The 19,788-nt window shown below is 34.3% G+C and overlaps 2 protein-coding genes across 3 annotated transcripts; one reads left to right on the top strand and one right to left on the bottom strand.

Moving 5' to 3' along the window:
* Positions 1-569: 569 nt before the first annotated feature.
* LOC147283986 (Tetratricopeptide repeat (TPR)-like superfamily protein) lies at positions 570-5,611 on the bottom strand. Of its 2 annotated transcripts, none has more exons than XM_086245881.1 (2): positions 4,369-5,611; positions 570-2,294 (listed from the first exon to the last, which is right to left on the bottom strand). In XM_086245881.1, the coding sequence occupies exon 1, from the start codon at positions 5,483-5,485 to the stop codon at positions 4,379-4,381; it is 1,107 nt and encodes a 368-aa protein (XP_086102007.1). In that variant the 5' UTR covers positions 5,486-5,611; the 3' UTR covers positions 570-2,294; positions 4,369-4,378. The 2 variants fall into 2 exon arrangements, with proteins under 2 accessions (XP_086102007.1, XP_086102006.1); XM_086245880.1 differs by having other exon boundaries at positions 577-2,187; positions 4,369-5,610.
* An 8,378-nt stretch (positions 5,612-13,989) lies between these two features.
* Positions 13,990-16,777, top strand: LOC147283985 (Cupredoxin superfamily protein). The gene is made up of 5 exons (XM_086244701.1): positions 13,990-14,398; positions 14,555-14,647; positions 14,921-15,133; positions 15,324-15,512; positions 15,669-16,777. The coding sequence occupies exons 1-5, from the start codon at positions 14,108-14,110 to the stop codon at positions 16,623-16,625; spliced, it is 1,743 nt and encodes a 580-aa protein (XP_086100827.1). The 5' UTR covers positions 13,990-14,107; the 3' UTR covers positions 16,626-16,777.
* The last annotated feature ends 3,011 nt before the right edge of the window (positions 16,778-19,788 follow it).

Genomic DNA, 19,788 nt, shown 5'->3' with positions numbered 1-19,788 from the left:
ATAGATGGCACTAATGCCACTATGGCAGATGGGATGGGTTCCTTTGTATTGCATCAAAAAAGGTTCTAATACACCTAAGCAAATTTAAAAAAAAAAAAAAAAAAAAAAATTATTATTACTATTCAAACTATTCTTCTTCAATTCTCATTCATTTTCTAAGTTTGGGTCACAATAATAAGAGAATTTGGGTTGAGGCGTACTTATCATTTTTTCAGTTTTGGGGTTTTATGTTTTTAATTGAGATTTTGATTTTTAGGTTGATTTAAGATTGGGTGATGGATTGAGAGACTTTAAACATGTTTCTAGTAGTATAAAAAATTGATTTGAGAGGTTGAATTCGAAAGAAATTGAAGTTGGCAAAAAATTCAAAAATTTAGAAATTTTATAGAAAAGTATGTGTCTTTTATTAACACGAATCAAAATTAATGTTCAGAAATGAAACAACCAATCAAAGTATGTGTCATGTTTGTAAATTTTCCCCTTCCTATAATGAGTCCTACAAAATCAACTCAACCTATACCTTCAACATTGTAGGTTGTTGGTAACTAAACTTAGAATTGTCGCTATAGGCGACAACAACTTGAGAACATGCACACACTCATCAAATTGTTTTCAAGAATCGTTGATGAATAGTCGTTGATTAGTTGCCTTAACAAAAAAAATTAATTTTTGGATGTGGGGATGTTCAATTGAAGATGATCAAATTAAAGTTATTAGTTTTCCCTAATATCTTAATTAAAATTTAAGTACATATTATATTTATAATGTGTTATCTTTTGTTTGTTGATTCATTTTTAAGCGAGTATCTATTTAAGACATCTCTTCACAAGATCACATATTTCATGAGGTTAGTATAGAACATGAAGAATATGCAATCCATTAATTATGACAGGCTAGTTCACCATGCTATATAGATGACAAAATATAATCTCCTATTTAGCTATAAACCCAATAAACCTCCAATGGACAAATTTAATTAAAATATTCTCGAGTATCTAACTGCATTAGCTGGCTTGAGAAAAGAAAAACAAAATTATTAACCTATATCAGAACTGAAACACATCATCCGAGAAGCATCACCACAACAAAATAGCAGGGAAAATGAATCTAGATTTTGTCCTAAAATGTAAAATAAATATGGTGACAACTATGTATCCTATGTGAGACGTTTTAAAAATTGAGATTGGTTTGGGTAAGAGCAGTTGAGTAAACAAAACTAAGTAAATGGGAGAATATAGAGAAGAGGGAATGGGAAAGACAATAAGGAAAAGAAAATGAGAAATGGTAAAAAGGCATTTTTGAGCAAAAATATTAAAAGGGGAATGCTATTCACCTTCTCCACCGACTTTCTCTTTTATTATTTTCATTCCGCATTCTATTTTTATAATCAAAACTGTTCATTTTTTAAATCACTCTTTGAAGATCATCTAAAATCAACTAAATCGAAAATTATTTGGTCATGTAATTATTATCAAATAAACAAACGGTGAATCAAACTGTTATCAAAACCGTCTGTTTATTTTATTCCAGTTATATAACCAAACAATGTTCGATTTGATTGATTTTTTGCAGAATGATCTTTATAGAATGATCTACAAAATGAATGATTTCGATCACAAATTTACACTGCGGAATAAAAATAATAAAAGAGAATGTCGGTGGAGAAGGTAGATAACATTTCTCATATCAAAAGAACTTATTTCAAATAAAAAGTTTAAATAAGAAAAAAAACATTTTATGATTCGAGTGAAAACATTTTTTTGATCATTCTTTTTTTAGAAAAGGGATACTCCATTTATTTAGTTAGGGATGAGAACCATCCTCTTGGAGTACATTAAAATCAGGAAAAAGCGCAGGTTTAGCAAGATGGAAGATGCACCGATTATGTAGACAAGATATGTACTGACAGTGAAGTGAAAGGAAAGAAGGAAACAGATGCTTGGCTTCTTCAACCAAGGCACCCTCCACCAGTTAGCAATCAGACTCACACCCATCTGCAAGGGCTGCCACCGCTGCTTGGGCATCCATTTCAAGAAAAATCTGACGGAAACCCAACTGGAGAGCAACCTTTAAACCCATGATTGCCGCCATAAGCTCTGCTGCCAAGGGAGTGAACAGCCCACGTGTACCCTGAGTAGCTGCTCCCATCAATAAACCATCACAACTGCACAAGATGGCCCCCAAACCCTGCAAAACAGCAGCCTCACTTATGGCGCCATCCACACTGAATTTAACAAAGTGACCAACTCATCTAACCAAATGGGAAGAACACACAACACCAGAAGCCACAGGACCTACAGATTCTCAACAAATTCACTTAAAACATCTTACCATAAGAAATAAGATGTAGTAAGCTTTATAAATCCATATATAATCTAACCACTAAATAAAGAACCCTCATCAAATAAGCTTTCTATTAGATGACAATTTGCTAATTTGCAATCACTAGTGCATTTAACAACAAATACAACAAAGCAGAAAATACGGCAGTACGACGCATCCTTACTTGAAAATGCTTGCACAGGACTATATAATACATTTATTCCTAATGTCATGAAAACCCCACTTTTAACATGAAATTCTGAATGCAAATAACAAACCTATCAAAGTCCAAATCATGAGTAGGGACTAGGGAGAGCAAAAACTTCTACAATAAGTAATTGTAACAAAGATAAATTTCATGGAGCATACTAGGGCAACCGAGGAGTATACATTAAGGTTTACGTTTTGATTACAGGATTCATTTTATGGCTCTGAATTGAAAATTAAAAAGAAAAAATTACCACCAGAACTGAGGATAAATGGATGCAATGGATGCAAAGGATGCGGAGAAGGTATATCATAGTCTTGTCATGAGATTGTATTCGAGTAGTTTCACTAGTTCAGTGGGTAAGACTGTAAGAGCAGGAATTAATTCAAAAAATGAAATATAAAATGATCATTATGATTTTTTTATAGGATAAAATGTTGATCATGATAAATTTAACGGAAAGGTGAATACACAATGTCAGTTTACCAATACTTACAATATAAATCACTTTGGAACTTAGAACCAAAATGGAACATAATAATTTAATAAACAAAGGTAACAAGAAAAACTAAATAACATTATTACCAGTATAGTTAATAACTGATCAGGATCAATATAACAACAGCATTTAACCATATGATTTACTTTGGAAGTAAAGACTAAAGACCATGATGTGTATTCCGACGCAACAATACTTTTACATTATTGCAGACTAGCACAGAATATTAGAAGAAATTCCTGAAAATTACCCGTTACAAAAGCCTATGCTAAATCATTTTTATTCACAGTGCTCGCAGTTATGGACAGAGACATATATCTTAGTTCAATAGTAATAAATTCAAGAGCAAAATCTTCTCAGCATATGTTCTTAAGTGCAATAATTTAGCCTTAAAACATCAAAATCTTAATGCAACATCCTCCATAACAAGACAAAAGCCCAGAGATGCCATCTTTTGCAATCAAAGATTCTAATCTTAAATCAGGCAACACAAAAGAAAAATGAGTCAATTAGCAGAAATTCGAAGCAACACACCAGAAAAATTCTAACCATAAATCATGGAAAAATCACAGGGTCTGAAAGGTATACAATGAATTGAAACACCAAGGGTGAAACCGGAGAGAGAAAAAAAGAGAGGGACACGTCAAGGATGAAACAGGGGGGGGGGAGAGTACAGTTTCTGTTATAATTTAAGGATTGGTGAATACAATGCAACAACCTTGTAAAAGCATGGCTAACTTCTCACTTGCTCAGCAATCAACATTGAACATTGAGCTATGTTTTTCATTTCTTTTTACTGGATAAAACAAGACAGCAAAAATATTATGAACCTTACTGTAACAGCTCATTAGTTGGATGGATCATTGTCTAGATGTCAAAACAACTCAACTTCAATAAGTTCAAGCAGTATGTATTTACCATCATCATATGACAGCTTCAGAGTGGAAGTAAATTAAAAGCAATGCGAGAAATACAGTAATGCACATGAAGACCATCAACCTTATCAATAAATTCTGATTTTTCTTCAAATCTGCATAAGCTTCCTTAGTTGTTATATATCCTAATTCGTAAAAGAAAAGAAATATAATTTGGATAATTATTAAAAATTACAACGTCTATTCACAGCTCAAGCAAGGAATTAATTAAGATGTTGCTAGAAGTTATAAGCTAACAAGTAAATCAGAGCCTCAGAGGATATTTCAAATTGCAGAAAAGATGAGTTCCAAGTCCACAAGGACTACCATTCAATAAAAATGATCCCTACAAACTCCAAACTCGTATATATAACAATGTGTGACACCATAATTGATAATCCCAACTAAGAAATGCATAAAACTACCTTAAATATATCAAATCCTGGTAGACGAGGAATCAAAATCATCAGGGGCAACCCGGGCAATCCAGCTATTGAGCGTCCTCTTAATGTCAGCATGATTAACATAAGCCAACTCATACATACTACACAAATTCACCACAACGGTCTCGTTCAATGCCACCGTAGGCACTCTCTCCAGCGCATTCTCCAACACCTTGATCGAATCCGCCAAGTCCCGCAAGTACATCAAGCAAAGCGCCTTGTTGTTGATGGCCACGACGTCGTTCTGCTCCCTCTCGATGCACTCCTCGTACTCCCTCACCGCCGAGACATAGTCCTTGCCCACCATGTAAACCAAGGCCTTGTTCCTGTTCACCAGGTTCTTATGCTCATTTCCCACTTCACCCTCCTTCTCCACTAACCCTTGAACTACATTGAAAGAGCTCTTAGCTCCCTCCAAGTCCCCCATCTGCATCTGAATGTACCCGAGTTTCGAAACCATTACCGGGTCCGTGTAATCGCGGTTAAGCAAGTCCTTGATCAAGCTCAAGCAAGCAGAAACCTCCTTGTGGCTCAAATGGACCCCAATTATACCATTCATTACAAACACCTCCCTTCTCTTCCAAACAGAGACATTCCCATTTTTCTCTTTCTCTTTGGTCTTGGTCTGTACAGAGTCCAATAACCTGTAAAGCCGGTCGAGCCCATCTTGGCGCTGCCCCAATTTGATGGGCAGTAGCGCATAAAGCCACCGGAGCGAGAAGGGGACCATGGACCCGACCCGGTTCGGGTACACTTTCGGGTACGTTTCGTAGTGGTAGCGGGAGCTGTCGAGGTCTTCCAAGGAGTCGATCTCGGAGGAAGCTTCGGCGAAACGACGTAGTTTGGTGAGGGCGAGGACGTTGTAGGTGAAGTAGACGAGGTGGTCGTGGGGCTTGTGGAGGAGGGACTGGGCTCTGGCCCGGCCCACCTTGTCGAGGATGGAGCGCCAGGAGCCGCGCGTGGCCAGGTCCTGGAGTGAGGCCAGCTCGTGGGCCAGCTCGTTCAGGGAGCTGAACTGGTCCGTGAGGGGATCGGTGGAGAGGGTTAGGGTTTCCAGATCGGTGGTTAGGGTTTGGGGATCGGGTGTGTCCGACTCCATTTTTGCTTGACTCGTCGGAGGTGATGAGATCCGAGATTTGGTTTGAGTTCGAGGACCGGACTGGTTTGTTGTTGGCTTCCCTTGGGGATGGTACTATCACCTGTGCTTACTGTAGGGACTGTACACAATTTCAACCGTTTGTAGAAGGATTTAGTAGGTGTATTCCAAAAAAAAAAAAAATCTTGAATTTATGGTGCGTTGATTACGGCTTAGTTTGAGATTGTTGTAAGAAAAAATTGCTGTAAAGTAATGAAGTAAAATAATTGAGTATTTGATACACTATGGTTTTAAAAGTGTTGTGAGTACGAAAATTAATATGAAGGTGTTTTGGAAAATTGTAATATAAAACTGATGTGACTATTTATAATTACTAAAATAAGCATGTTGCTGAAAATGCCTTTTACTTATTTGTTTGGTAAAAATAAAATATTTTTTTACATATTTTTGAAATTTTTGGCTACAAATTTGTATTAGCATTAATTTTTCAAAGAACAACCGTATTAAATAAGTATGCCTATTATTTTTTTGGGTATATAATAATTTTAATCGTACAAATTAAATATCATAATTAATGTTCATAATATTAAATATAATTAACAGTTGACATTTTTTTAATTTAAATAAACAAATAAAAATATAGATGTTTAAATAGTTATATTATATTGATCGAATAAAATAGGGATAATATGTGAGTTTCAAAAATCAATGAGGGTATTATGGGTAAAATAAAATTTTCATTGTTGTTGTGATTCACTGCAGCTTTCAAAAGCACCTACAAATCTGCTTTCTATTTTTGTTGTGGGGAGTTGAGAATTGTGGGGCAAAACACTTTTTCATGTTTTAATCAAACACCAAAACTGTTGTGGGTGATTGAGAATTGTCATCTACAGCAATCTCAAACGGGGCCTAAATAGTTTGGAATTACAAATAACGAAATTTAAAACGACGTGATTTAAAATTTTAGAATATGTAAATTCTCTCGTTTTGATAAATGTAATTAGAGGAAATTACAGATTTGGTCCACTTATTTTATACCTAATTCAATTTTGGTCCACGATCTTTTTTAAGTTCTGTTTTGGTCCACTAATTGTTTCATTTGTTCAATAAAGGTCCAGATTTGTGACTTTAAATCTTTTGGGTTGTGTTTTCTTCAATTATAATTGAAGTATAAGTTATATTTCATCATTTCGTAGTCATAAAAACAAATTTGGAGTATTATAATCTAAGAGAATTGAGATTTGGTGAAATTTGAAAAATTGGCAGTTTTGGGTACCCTACTTTAGGGTCAATTATCTTGAGTTTTAGAACTCCAATTTGAATGATCTTTATATGGTTGTAAAGAAGAAATGCATAGCTTTAAAACAAGTATATATTTGCTGAATTTGGGTGAGATTTAATAGGGTAAAAAGCAGGCCAAATTTGAGAAAACAAATCTGGACCTTTATTGAACAAGTGAAACAATTAGTGGACCAAAACAGAACTTAAAAAAGATTGTGGACCAAAATTGAACTAGGTATAAAATAACTGGACTAAATCTGTAATTTCCTCATGTAATTATAAGGTAATTTAAATACGAAATTATAATAGTTTTATAAAAGAATGATGGTGATAGTGGCAACAATAAAAATTATACTTGTGGTGAGCTAACGATGGTAGGGGTGATGGCCTACGAGCAGTGGGAGAAATGGTGGCTGCAAAAATTGGGGTGTTGGAGGTGGCGGCGACGACGACATTAGCGGTGGTGGTGGCAGCAATGGTGGTGGCAGTGTCGGTGGTGATGGCAGCGATGGTGGTGGTAGTGTCAGTGGTGGTGATGGCGACGACGACAGTGATAGTGGCGGTGGTGGCGGCAAAGGTGGTGTTGGTGGTGGTGGAGACGGTGGTGGTAGCGGTGTCAGTGGTGGTTGTATTGTGATTAATTGGCAAGGTGATGGATGGACACGACTTTTTTTTTTTTTTTGGGTAAAAATTAGAATTTTGAAAATGACACCAATTTAGGTGGAATTTAAATTTAGAATTTACAGCCCTCAAACCTAAGTTTTTTTTTTTTTACATAGAATTTACAAAATTATGTATTTATGGACACAAACAAGGAAATTTGAGCATGTAATTTCATAAATGCTGAGTTTTGTTTAAATTCAAAGTTTTTTTTTTTCTCTATCTAAACACACCATTAGTGAAATTCAAAGGCTTTGGTGGAATTAGAAAGATATTAGGAAATTTACAGTACGTATATAACATGTGGACGTTTTTACCTTTAAATATTCACGAGTTCGGGCTTTTTAGTACCAAAATGTAAATTTACTCATTAAACATGCAATGAGGAGTTTAGAATCACCTTAACTAAGAGTTTAGAGACACTTTTGTAAGCAACACAAAAATTAGGTACTTGATTTTTCAATTTTGTCAATTAAGGTAATTTTGCCAATTTGTTTGGTAAATTGATACAAGTAATGGACAAATGACTACCATTTTACCCTCAAAAGTACCTTTTTTGATGGGCATTTAATTTTGTGCAAATGGAGCTTTGAATGGAAAACGAGCAAATTTATGAAATTACTTCAATTGACAATATTGAAAAGTCTAGTACTTTAATTTTTCAAATTGAAAGTTTGGAGAACAAATTGATACAAGTGCAATAATATGAGAAAGCAAAATGACAATTATCTCTTATTCGGGATATTGAAAAGCTTTCAACCAAATTTAGCCAAAACAACATTATTTAACATGGTTGTAGATCTTTGACAAAAAGGTCGAAATAACGAGTTTCTTTTATAATTTGTTTTTTATGTCTATGTGACTATTTTTTAAAGTCACGTCAATTTGTCACATCGATATATAACGGCCTTTCAGATGAAAAACTTGACGAAGATATGTGGGTGTCAAAAAATGGTAGTTGAGGCATGTATTTGCAACTTTTTTTTAATTAGGGGTACCAGAATGTAAATTTAAAATAAATACGTTTAATTTGCTAAAAAAAAAAACATTACTGTAGATCGAACCCCCAATGACCTCGTTTATCTTGGGAGAGCAAACATATGCTTCCAAACTACAAGCGTAACCTTTGTTTTGGGTTTTGGATAGTTTTTGTTATTTGGGCCTTTGTGTTAGGCTTCTGTGTTCTGTTTTCTTTTGGGTCCTTTTTGTAATGGCTTTTTTACTCAAATACCACCTGAACTATAGAGGGTGTGCTCAAATACCACCCAAACTTTTTTTCTTGCCAATTTATCACCTGAACTTTCACATATTAGCCAATCTACCACCTACCGTTACTTTAGTTAAATTTTCTGTTTATTTTAAGGGTATTTTCGTCATTTATATAAAAAAAGCATTTTAAATATTAAAAACAAAATCTAATTAAACCCCCTAAAAAAAAGGGTATTTCCATTTTCTATTTTTTAGTTTTTAAGTTTTTTTATAATTATATTTTAAAAAAAGTTTTTAAAATAATAATATTTTTTTATTGTTTTCAAGGACAAAATGGGAAGTTTGGAAAATTTTTTGATGATTTAACAGAAAAATGGATGTTAGGTGGCAGATTAGCACATATTGATAATTTCAGGTGGTAAATTAGCAAGAAAAAAAGTTTGGGTGGTATTTGAGCACACCCCCTGTAGTTCAGGTGGTATTTGGGTAAAAAAGCCTTTTGTAATATGAATTTTGTTTGGTATGGTTCACTTGGTGGGGTTGTGGATATTGGCCTATGAACATTCCATTATCATTCCAATCGTTGCTTTGAGTCCTTTGACCAAGAACAAAATACAAGGAAATTTAACCAGGAGATGAATCTGCATAGTGCATTCTGCAATCATATACTTACAGACAACACAACACAACAGAATTTGAATTTAAATTAGATTTTCAATAGGCTGACTATCAATACTTCACAAGTATTTTGGTCATATACATCATGTATATGGTAAAAACTTATATAAAGAGTTGCTTGTAACCTCACCATGTTAGGTAGTAAAACCTCTACTAAAATCTTACAGCTTATTTAATTGTTATTATATAAAATATAAAATAGAAATGAAAATATACTAACAATTAAACAAGTGGCAATTTTGTAGTGGGTAGTCTTGCCACTCAACATGGACCATTCTTCAATAAAATTTCAAAGGAGAAGTTTCTGCAGAATAATTCTGGCACTAATTTCTTGTTTCTATTTCAAGCCTACGACTTATTCTAATCACATATTTCCAATCAATGCCGAGTTTAGGTACATTAGAAACTAAGAAACTGATCACATTCCGCAAGACTTTTCCTTAATTTTGACTGGAAATATATTACAAGTTAATAAGAACTATTTCGCTGCTCTATACCAACTCACCTATTGATTGTTGTTGCTTTGTAGTACATGCTATTACAATGTGGGTGACATATTTAATATAATATCAATTTAATAATTTTTGTAATGTTCCAATGATTTGGATTTTAGATATATGCGTACGTAGAGTGTGCAACTTAATGAAGAAAGCTCAAGGAATGTTCAGTGCATGTTTTGAAGTTTAGATACGTATAGGTAGACGTAACGGTAGAGATCGAATGCGACCCTGAATCTAGATAAGCTTGAGGAAATGTTCAATAATTTAAATTTTAGATATATATATATATACAGGCTCCTTCTATTGAGGTATACCTCAACTTATTTATGTTGAGATATGATCTTGTTGGGGCCCACACGAGTAGTTTTGTGTCAATCCGAACCATTCATTTTTTACATCTCCATTGATAGATCATCTCTACAAAAAATTAGCCAAATCAGAAATCATTTGCCTATCTAACTTTGATAAAACAAATGGACAATTTCATTGAAAATATTTGGTTCGTTCATTTATTTGATCAAAGTTAGATAGTCAAATGATTTCCGATTTGGCTAATTTTTTGCAGGGATGATCTATCAATGCAGATGTAAAAAATGAACAGTTCAGATTGACACAAAACGACTCGTGTGGGCCCCAATAGGGTATACCTCAACATAAATAAGAGCATAAGACTGAGTCGTTAAATATATGGTTAACGAAGATTGAGTCGCGTAAGACTAAGAGCATATATTGTACGAAGTCAATATACCATGCATAAGATTGCTTGTGTAAATAGAATCAACTACAAGGATGTATATGCATTTTTTCAGCATAATTACCGTAATACAAGGGATGAGAAAAATATGAATAATAATGCTAATTGTCTTACATTTTTTTTTCAACATTTGTATCCCACCTTATGTGTCATTACTTTAGTGGAAGGGTATTTCCTTTTTCTTTTTTAGGTTTTATTTTTTATTTTTTAGTGTTCAATGTATGAATGACATGTAAGGTGGTATAAAATTGTGATATAAAAATGTGGTAAGTGTAGCATTACTGGGTATTGGGTGAACTCGTCAACAGATGAAGAATAAAAAGGTATGGGTGAAATTTTAAGTTAAAAATATGTGTCATTGGATTAATTTAAGGGCTCTTATAAAACAATTTCTCACAATTCCTCATAATTAGTCCCTCATATGAACTATCACGTATAATATTAGGTTTATTTAAAAATAAACAGGCCCCTTCCATTGATGGATACCTTATTTAAAGGTAAATAAGGGATCTCTTGCAGGATTCACATGACATTGTATTTTGATGATCGGAACAGTACGTCTACATTTTAGGTCTCACTTGAAAGATCATCCTTGCAAAATTTAGCTAAATCGAAAATTATTTACTCGTTTGATTAAATAGTCACCATTTCGATCAACTGTTTATAGAAAATATTTTGTTCATCTATTTATTTGATCAAAGTTAGACAACTTAATAGTTTTCGATTGATCTTTTACAAGAATGATATTTGAATAGAGACCTAAAAAATAGACAATTTAGATTGTTGAAAAACTATATGGGGTGGGCCCTATGAGGCATCCCTTAAATAAAATTATTTGAGGGATCCCTCAATGGAAAAGGCCTGTAAAAATAAAAAATAAATTCACAAAACAAAATGTATGGAAAAAGACAAATTTATAAATCGGGATTAGAAAATTAGGATTAAATACCAAATATCAATAGTTTTTTAGCAGAGCAGCAATACACTAATTTTTTTTAGTTTAGGTACTAACCTAGAGCAAAATATTTAAGAGTAGGTTATAAATCAGTTTGCTATACAGTTGTGATTGTCGAATAATTGTGACTATTTCAAATTCATAAAAATTTAAAAATTATTAGGATTTAATGCTTTTGATTTAGATTTGGGGGATGAAGTCCTATAATTCATAGACTAAACATTAAAGTTTAAGCCTTACAAATATTGAAAAATAACAAATCAATAAAAAAGTTATGACTATTAGACAGTTACAACTCGTTATAATCATATTTTTTAAAATTGGTACCTAAAATGAAATGGCATAAACATTTTAGTAGTTAAAATGAAAAAAACATTACAATTTAATATCTAAAGTCAACGGACCTTTTATGAATCGGGTACCTATGTGTATAATGAAATATGTGATGAAAATTTATGTTAAAAGGATGACTATGTAATGCTTACACTTGATCAATTTTATATTGAAATTTTTTTTCTTTGTTAAGAGGGATACTTTATTTAATAGAATGTAGCATGTATATTGACATGCTACAGTTAGAGAAATTTGTAAAAATAACATCTACATTGGTGATGCGATAGCTAAAAATTTCACTAAATATAGAGATAAATTTAGCTATAGCATTGAGAAAGCCAAGAAAAATGTGGGTCCCACAAGCACAGAGAAAGAAGGTAATAGAAAGATATATGGTGTCTCAGACCAAAAAAAAAAAAAAAAAGATGGTGTCAATGGCGGGTCCCGTATGGAGAGAGAAAGCATTTAGTTGAGAATTTTAAAATGAAAATTTTAGCTATAAGCCTATAACTATAGGCTATAGCTTGGTTTTAATATAGCATAGTGATTTTGCTATAGCTATATCATCCATGCAGCAATAGCAATAATCAATGTACATGCTCTAATAAGCAAGTAGGAACTAAAATTTTAGATTTGGGGGCAATACATAAAACATAAAGTAAAAAAAAAAATTAAAGAAATGTTCGTATGATTAATCGTCTGGGCATAACGACAAGTCACACAAGGCTTAACATCATGTTGTTTGGGCCTAAGCCCTTCCTAGGCTCCTAGCCCCTAACCTACCAGGCTCCTCCTAGGCCACGACCTCTTAGGCTCCGGCCTCATAGGCTCCGGCCCCATGAGACGTAGACGTAGAGAGGATAATTACAAAATAAGTTTATTAATAAATAAGAATCAAAGTTATTAAAGCATTCCAATGAAAGCCCCTATTCATATTGACACGGACGTACCATACGATTGTATGAACATGTATGTTATCTTTCCTTATTGACATAATATCTTTGCTATTTGATATTTATTTGGGAAAAAGTTGTAACCACGCGTTTCCGAAGTAATTGTCATCCTATTGTATCGCTTTTGTTTGTTGAGAGATGAGACATTAATACAACATTTCGGCCAAAACAAAACAAAACGCCAACATGGAAATTATCTTTGTGGGATTACAACACTTTATAAAAAACACCAAAAGAAAAATGACCCATTCTACCAAAATAAAAAATAAAAAATAAAAAATGATCCATTAAAAAAGAATGAATCAGAATAAACAATAAAGAGACGAAACACTTCAAGGTTAAAGGATTAAAGTTAATTAATATGATAATATTTTTGGTTTAACATATCAAAAACGACCAACTCATTAAATTAAAAGGACACACGATGATTGAATGCAACAATTATTAATTTTAGAAGGACATGAATGCCAAAATTAAAATTATAAGTACTCAAATAAAAAATGAACCAAATTGCAGAGACCAAATTTGTTCTTTCCCATCTTTATAAATGTTCAAGATATATAATTTTCACATTCCTATTTTGTACATGTGCACTCCTCCCCTTATTTTTGTTCTTTTATTTTGCTTTATTTATTCAATTATCAAAGCATACAAATAAGAAGAAAAATTCAATTGTATTAAATTAGTATGTGACATTCAATACCCTTTATATAAACTTATATAACCCATTATATGACGTTGTATTATTGTTCGAAATAAATGAGGTTTAAAGTATGACTGAATATTCTAATAAAAATATAAGACCAGGAAATTACCATCTCAGTTTGGGAGATACAATTTGTGAAAGTTCTTGGTGATTATGAACCGAAAAGAAATAATATTTCTTGTTTGACACCCAAAAATGAAATAATGCTGGATAATAATAAGAATCAACAAATTCCAAAATATCCTTCCTGAAGTTGCAAGATTGTTACGCGCAATATATAGTCAAAGTCAACTTCATTTTTAGGCACATGCTCATAGGAATAGACGAATAGACGAATAGACCCAGTAATTTCATGGTTTCACTAAGTTTGACAATTCTTGTATTAGCCCCCACCATTGACCAAGACTAAGACCTTAGACCCCTAGCTATGTAGATAAAGCTGGATGGAGAGGAAAGCTAGCAATCAACCAACCAGCAAGTTTTAAAGAAAGCGCCAAATATTGGAGGAAGAAACAAATTACAAAGCGCATTGGTTATTATAGAGTACTCTGTAGCATTTGCTAGTGAGCTCCTCCTACATTCCAAGACGGCAAGACATGGTTAAGCTTTTGCAGAGCAATGGTTCTGTTTTTAAGTTGCTGGCTTTTTGTTTGTTCATGTGTTTGGTTTTTAAGGTTCAAACAGTGGAGGGTAGAATTAGGCATTACAAATGGGAGGTGAAGTATGAATACAAGTCTCCTGACTGTTTCAAGAAACTGGTTATAACCATTAATGGCAGAACTCCAGGACCCACCATTCTTGCTCAGCAGGGAGACACAGTCATAGTTGAGCTCAAGAACAGCTTGTTGACAGAGAATGTAGCCATTCATTGGCACGGAATCCGACAGGTACGATCATATATATATAATCAATCTCCTTATTCCTATTTGCCAATATTTGATCAGCCAGCAGTAGTATACATATTTTATAGCATCATATATAACATAATTAGGATATGAATCTATGATTGACTTGTGCATATTTGTTTATGTTACTTGTTGCAGATTGGAACACCATGGAGTGATGGAACTGAAGGGGTGACTCAATGCCCAATATTGCCTGGAGACACCTTCAAATATGAGTTTGTTGTTGATAGGGTAAGATTATTACTCCTCTCTGCAATGAACTTTAGTCATGTCTAGAGTGTTTCCGTACAAAGCGCTTTTGTCAGAAACACATAAAAATTTCATCAAAAACCGTAGTGATGGAACGGCTTCATAAAGCAAAGTGCTTGAAGCAAAGTCCTTTTGGAATTATCCAAAGGATTCTTAATTCCAACTTAAAGGGTATTAATAACTCATTGTCATGGTAGACAGATTGTTCTTCATCAATGAAATTATACTGATCCATACATAAATTTCTTTTTGTAGCCTGGGACATATCTGTACCATGCTCATTATGGGATGCAAAGAGAAGCAGGTCTATATGGCTCAATCCGTGTAGCACTTCGTGATGGAGAATCCGAGCCCTTTGCCTATGATTATGATCGAAGCATCATACTTAATGATTGGTACCACAAGAGCACCTACGAACATGTAGTTGGGTTGTCCTCCAGTGAATTTGACTGGGTTGGAGAACCTCAGGTAATTACCACTACGAGAAATTCTTGTGTACAACTGTTGTATACAGCCTCAATCTCACAAAACTGAGAAGTTGAATGTGAGAGAGGGGTGGTATACAACTCTATTAATCACTTTTGCTAATAAATTGCATTACTATTTGGTTCTGCTCAATGCACTTGCTAATGGGTTTTCTTTTTCTGTAAAATTTCAGTCACTTTTGATACATGGAAAAGGTAGATTCAACTGCTCTAGTCTGGCCACTCCAAGCTTAGAACCTGGTGTTTGTAACACAACAAACCCTGAATGCTCTCCTTATGTAATGACAATAGTCCCTGGCAAAACATACAGACTAAGGGTTGCTAGCTTGACTGCTCTGTCAGCCCTCAGTTTCCAAATAGAGGTAACATATATTCATGTATTTCCAACCACACTATGCAAGACAATAAGACATTCTATACTATACTTCGAAGAATTAGTATAATTAGCCAATCTCTATGCATATAAGTTTTGTGAATTGTGACCTCACCAGGATCTAATTCAATTCTCTGTAATGCAGGGTCATAATATGACAGTGGTGGAAGCAGATGGGCATTATGTTGAGCCATTTGTTGTGAAAAACCTCTTCATATATTCTGGTGAGACATATTCTGTGCTAATAAAAGCAGACCAAGACCCTTCAAGAAACTATTGGATCACAACAAATATTGTTAGCCGGCCTGCCACAACCCCACCTGGTTTAGCCATTTTCAATTACTATCCAAACCATCCCAAGAGATCTCCTCCAACAGCACCACCAGCCGGCCCAGCCTGGGACGACGTTCGGATCCGATTGAATCAAAGTCGTGCCATTAAGGCACGCCAAGGCTTCATCCACACCCCTCCACCAACCTCAGACAGAGTGATTGTGTTCCTCAACACCCAAAACAAGATAGATGGTTTTGTCCGGTGGTCAGTGAATAATGTCTCATTCAGTCTTCCCCATACACCTTATCTCATTGCACTCAAGCAAAATTTGACTGAGGCATTTGATCAAACACCTCCGCCTGAGGGATATGACTTCGCCAATTATGACATCTACCAGAATGCCAGTAACCCAAATGCCACTACAAGCAATGGGATTTACAGGCTCCAATTCAACACAACAGTGGACATAGTGCTGCAAAATGCAAACACCATGACCCCAAATAACAGTGAGACACATCCATGGCATCTGCACGGGCACGATTTTTGGGTGCTCGGATATGGGGAGGGGAAGTTTGACATTTTCAATGACCCAAAGAATTACAATTTGGTGAACCCAATTATGAAGAACACTGTGCCTGTTCATCGATATGGGTGGACAGCTTTGAGGTTCAGGGCAGATAACCCAGGGGTGTGGGCGTTTCATTGCCACATAGAGTCACATTTCTACATGGGAATGGGTGTGGTGTTTGCAGAAGGAATAGACATGGTGGGAGACTTGCCTTCCTCTATAATGGGGTGTGGTGAAACCAAAGGAGTCCACAGGCCATAGTCATATATGGTGCTCTTTTGGGTGCTGAAGTAAATTGCCCAAGCAACAAGGTTAAAAAGAAGAAAAGAAGAAAATAGAAGTTGAACAACCATTATACAATATTCTTTGCTGTAAAAATCTAGGTAGCACAATAACAACTATTTTATGAGTGAGTCTTCAGTGGGGCGTGCCCCAGTGAGGCATGTCTCACATGAGGTGGGACTCACAATCACATGCCTCACTGGGGCATGCCCCATAGAAGATTTATCCACTATTTTATTTATTCAATATAGGTTTGAATTCTCTTTTAATTTTGGAAAGCGATTTTTCCACTATACTTTTCTCCTCTTATATGATCTAATACCATAAAGAAATTTAGATATTGAACTCAAAATCAATTGAACATGGGTAGAGAGACCCAAAACATTATAGACTACTATTCAATACTTTACATTCTCAATGTGAGATATTTCTCTCAACATGTATTTCTCTATTTTTTTTTTCTCAGAATAAAAAGCAAGTAGTCCAAAACAACTGAACGAGCTTGAAAGCACAATTGGTTTATGACTTTCACAAAGATCAAATGCTTGCTTTTCAAAATTAAATTTTAAACATTAATAATTGGATATTGTAAAAATATTTGATATTGTGTCACATTGTTCTTCGACTTTTCATTAAATCCCATGACTTTGTGAGATCCTTAGTTATTGGTCATAACGATCGAAGAGAGAGGAAGATAGAAAACACAAGGCTATGACCAAATCAACCATTTGATGAGAGTAATATAATTTTTCCATTTCGGGCTAGTCTCATAACCAATTGATGAGAACAATACCTAAGGATGTGACTTCGCAACCGTGTAACCTGTTAGCTATAGCTTGCCTTTGAAGTGTTTAAACTTAAACTTCAAATCAACCATTTGGTGACAGTAATATCTCATTTTGGGGTAGTAAAGTTTTGCTTAATTTTCAATTTACAAGGTATTGGGCTTTTCACCAATTGCTAATTAATTTTTGGATTAGGATATTACAATAGATAATTCACATATTAGTCGCAAAGGTCTCACGTCACACAAAAATTATACACATAGTTGGCTAAAGTGACGCCACACATGAAGGGGAGTAATATCTCACTTTGGAAAGTCAAGCCTTGTCTTAGAATTTATAAAGCTTTGGCCTCTTCACTTGTTGTAAGTTAATTTTGAATAGGATGTCCTAATTTTTTCAGCCTAAAATATGGAAATTTCAAAGTCTAAATTGCTATTCTTCGACGAGCAGGCCATTGTACCTTATCACATGAAACCAATTGATGTGGGCGAAACCCTGAGAATTTCTTATAAGATTGATAATCTTAAGCAAGTGAAAGTTGGGCTATTCATAAGGAATATATGGACATATCCTAAAGAAACCAGTTTGGGATTAGTTAAGGAATTTGGATTAACCTAAAATATGGAAAGTTCAAAGTCTAAATTGAATTAACCACGGGAATTTCAATTGTAAGTTAATAGGTCTCAAATGGATTGACATTGCACGAGGGAAAATGTCCATATTTTCTACATGCATGCAACCATATATAATTGAATTCCCTAAGAGACTTATATAATGGAAAGCAAATAACTTCAAATACATTCACCTTAAGATCAACGAAGATGATGCTTTTACAACTTTGATAACAGAGTCTTACTAACCTAGAATTGGACCTCAAAGATAAAATCCTCTATGCATCTCCGAAAAGTTCAACTTGACAAGTCTTTGAACCCCTTTGAAAAATTAAAAATTCCTTGTAAAATTCTCTTTTCTTTTTTTATTTATTTTTTATAATAAAGAGATGCATCCCTCGAAGCAGAAATAGTCATCTTATCAAAAACTTACCATTCTTTAAGAAATAATTAACAGCTTCCACTTATGCAGATGGTCTTGAGATGTGACGACAAACAAATAGGTAAAAACTATTAAGCAATGACATTCTTATTTGAAGCTCCATCATTAATTAAGAACTAAGGAGACAATGAAGAAAGCTTGAAAGTTGATGAAAAATAGTTGAAAACACTTTAGCTAAGAAGCGTTGTGTGTACGTGTGTGTTGATTGCCTGCTCATGGACCCTACTTGATCTTCTCTTGTCATATTTATAGGCGTTTGAAATATCTTCAGCTAGTCCATATCTCGGGCCTCAAGAACTCTCCAGATCGATTTTGTTACAGCTTTGACCCTTTTAGGATCTTGATGTTGGTAGGAATATATTCTTTTCTTATGGGGCCATATTCCATGATTTGATATGCCTTAATGATCAAGATATATGCATGTTGTATGCGTCAAGGCAGAGTCTTGTTGGTTTGCCTCTTCATTCTCTATGATGTGCTTTACTTCCATTTAGACTGAGTAAGGGTTGCACCCTCTTTGCCCCCGACGTCCTCACCATATATGCCTTCCCATGGCCGGGTCGGCCCCTTCATCATTGCCTTTTACTGTTTGGGTCATAGCCCAAACTTTTGCATGTTTTGGTTTCACATCCAACATGTGAGTTCGACCCAATGGTCACATATCTCAATTCTTCTCTTACCAGTGCACGATTTTTTTTTTTTTTTTTTTTTTAATTTAAGACTCTTCTCGATCAATCTTCTTGTTCATAATCCAACAAGCTAAACAATACCATTGGCTTCCACGGCATGCATTTGTACGTCTTGGAAAGATGTGCATTGCATGCTGTAGTGAAAGTTCAAGTTTGGCATGTATTTTAACAAGCTTCGTACTTTGTTTGATTTTGATTAATACGAGCTAAACAAATACAAACTTAGTTTTATTGAGCTTATATATAGTAGTAGTAATTCATAGGATTATGGACAAAAAAAATACTTATTTATTTATACCCAAAATATTATTCAATAAATTTTTTTTTTTTTTTTTTCGGATATCCATTAAATATTTGCAGTAAGACTAAAAGTAAGAAAAATGTCTTAACAAAACAGCTAACGTTTTGGTTTACTTGACTGTGTCACATTAATTACTACAATCTCGTATATCATCTCAATTGCCACGTGTTTGTGGATAAATCCACATGGATTCAACGACCAATTAGAGACTGACACGTGACAAGTTAGGTATCATTTCAGCTCTGACTTTTCAATGGTCAACTTGGTCAGACTCAACCTTCCACATCATCATGCCAGTTCAGCAGCACAAATAT

Source organism: Dryas octopetala, chromosome 5 (genome assembly GCF_963921425.1).
Source record: "Dryas octopetala chromosome 5, drDryOcto1.1, whole genome shotgun sequence".
NCBI lineage: Eukaryota > Viridiplantae > Streptophyta > Magnoliopsida > Rosales > Rosaceae > Dryas > Dryas octopetala.
This window is presented reverse-complemented; position numbering and strand designations above follow the sequence as displayed.

Excerpts from the sequence above, each read along its gene's own strand:
- LOC147283985 (XM_086244701.1), top strand. The coding sequence starts at position 14,108 with ATGGTTAAGCTTTTGCAGAGCAATGGTTCTGTTTTTAAGTTGCTGGCT. Across the intron at positions 15,134-15,323 it reads ACTGGGTTGGAGAACCTCAG|TCACTTTTGATACATGGAAA; the intron begins GTAATTACCACT and ends GTAAAATTTCAG. Across the intron at positions 15,513-15,668 it reads CCCTCAGTTTCCAAATAGAG|GGTCATAATATGACAGTGGT; the intron begins GTAACATATATT and ends TCTGTAATGCAG.
- LOC147283986 (XM_086245881.1), bottom strand. The coding sequence starts at position 5,485 with ATGGAGTCGGACACACCCGATCCCCAAACCCTAACCACCGATCTGGAA.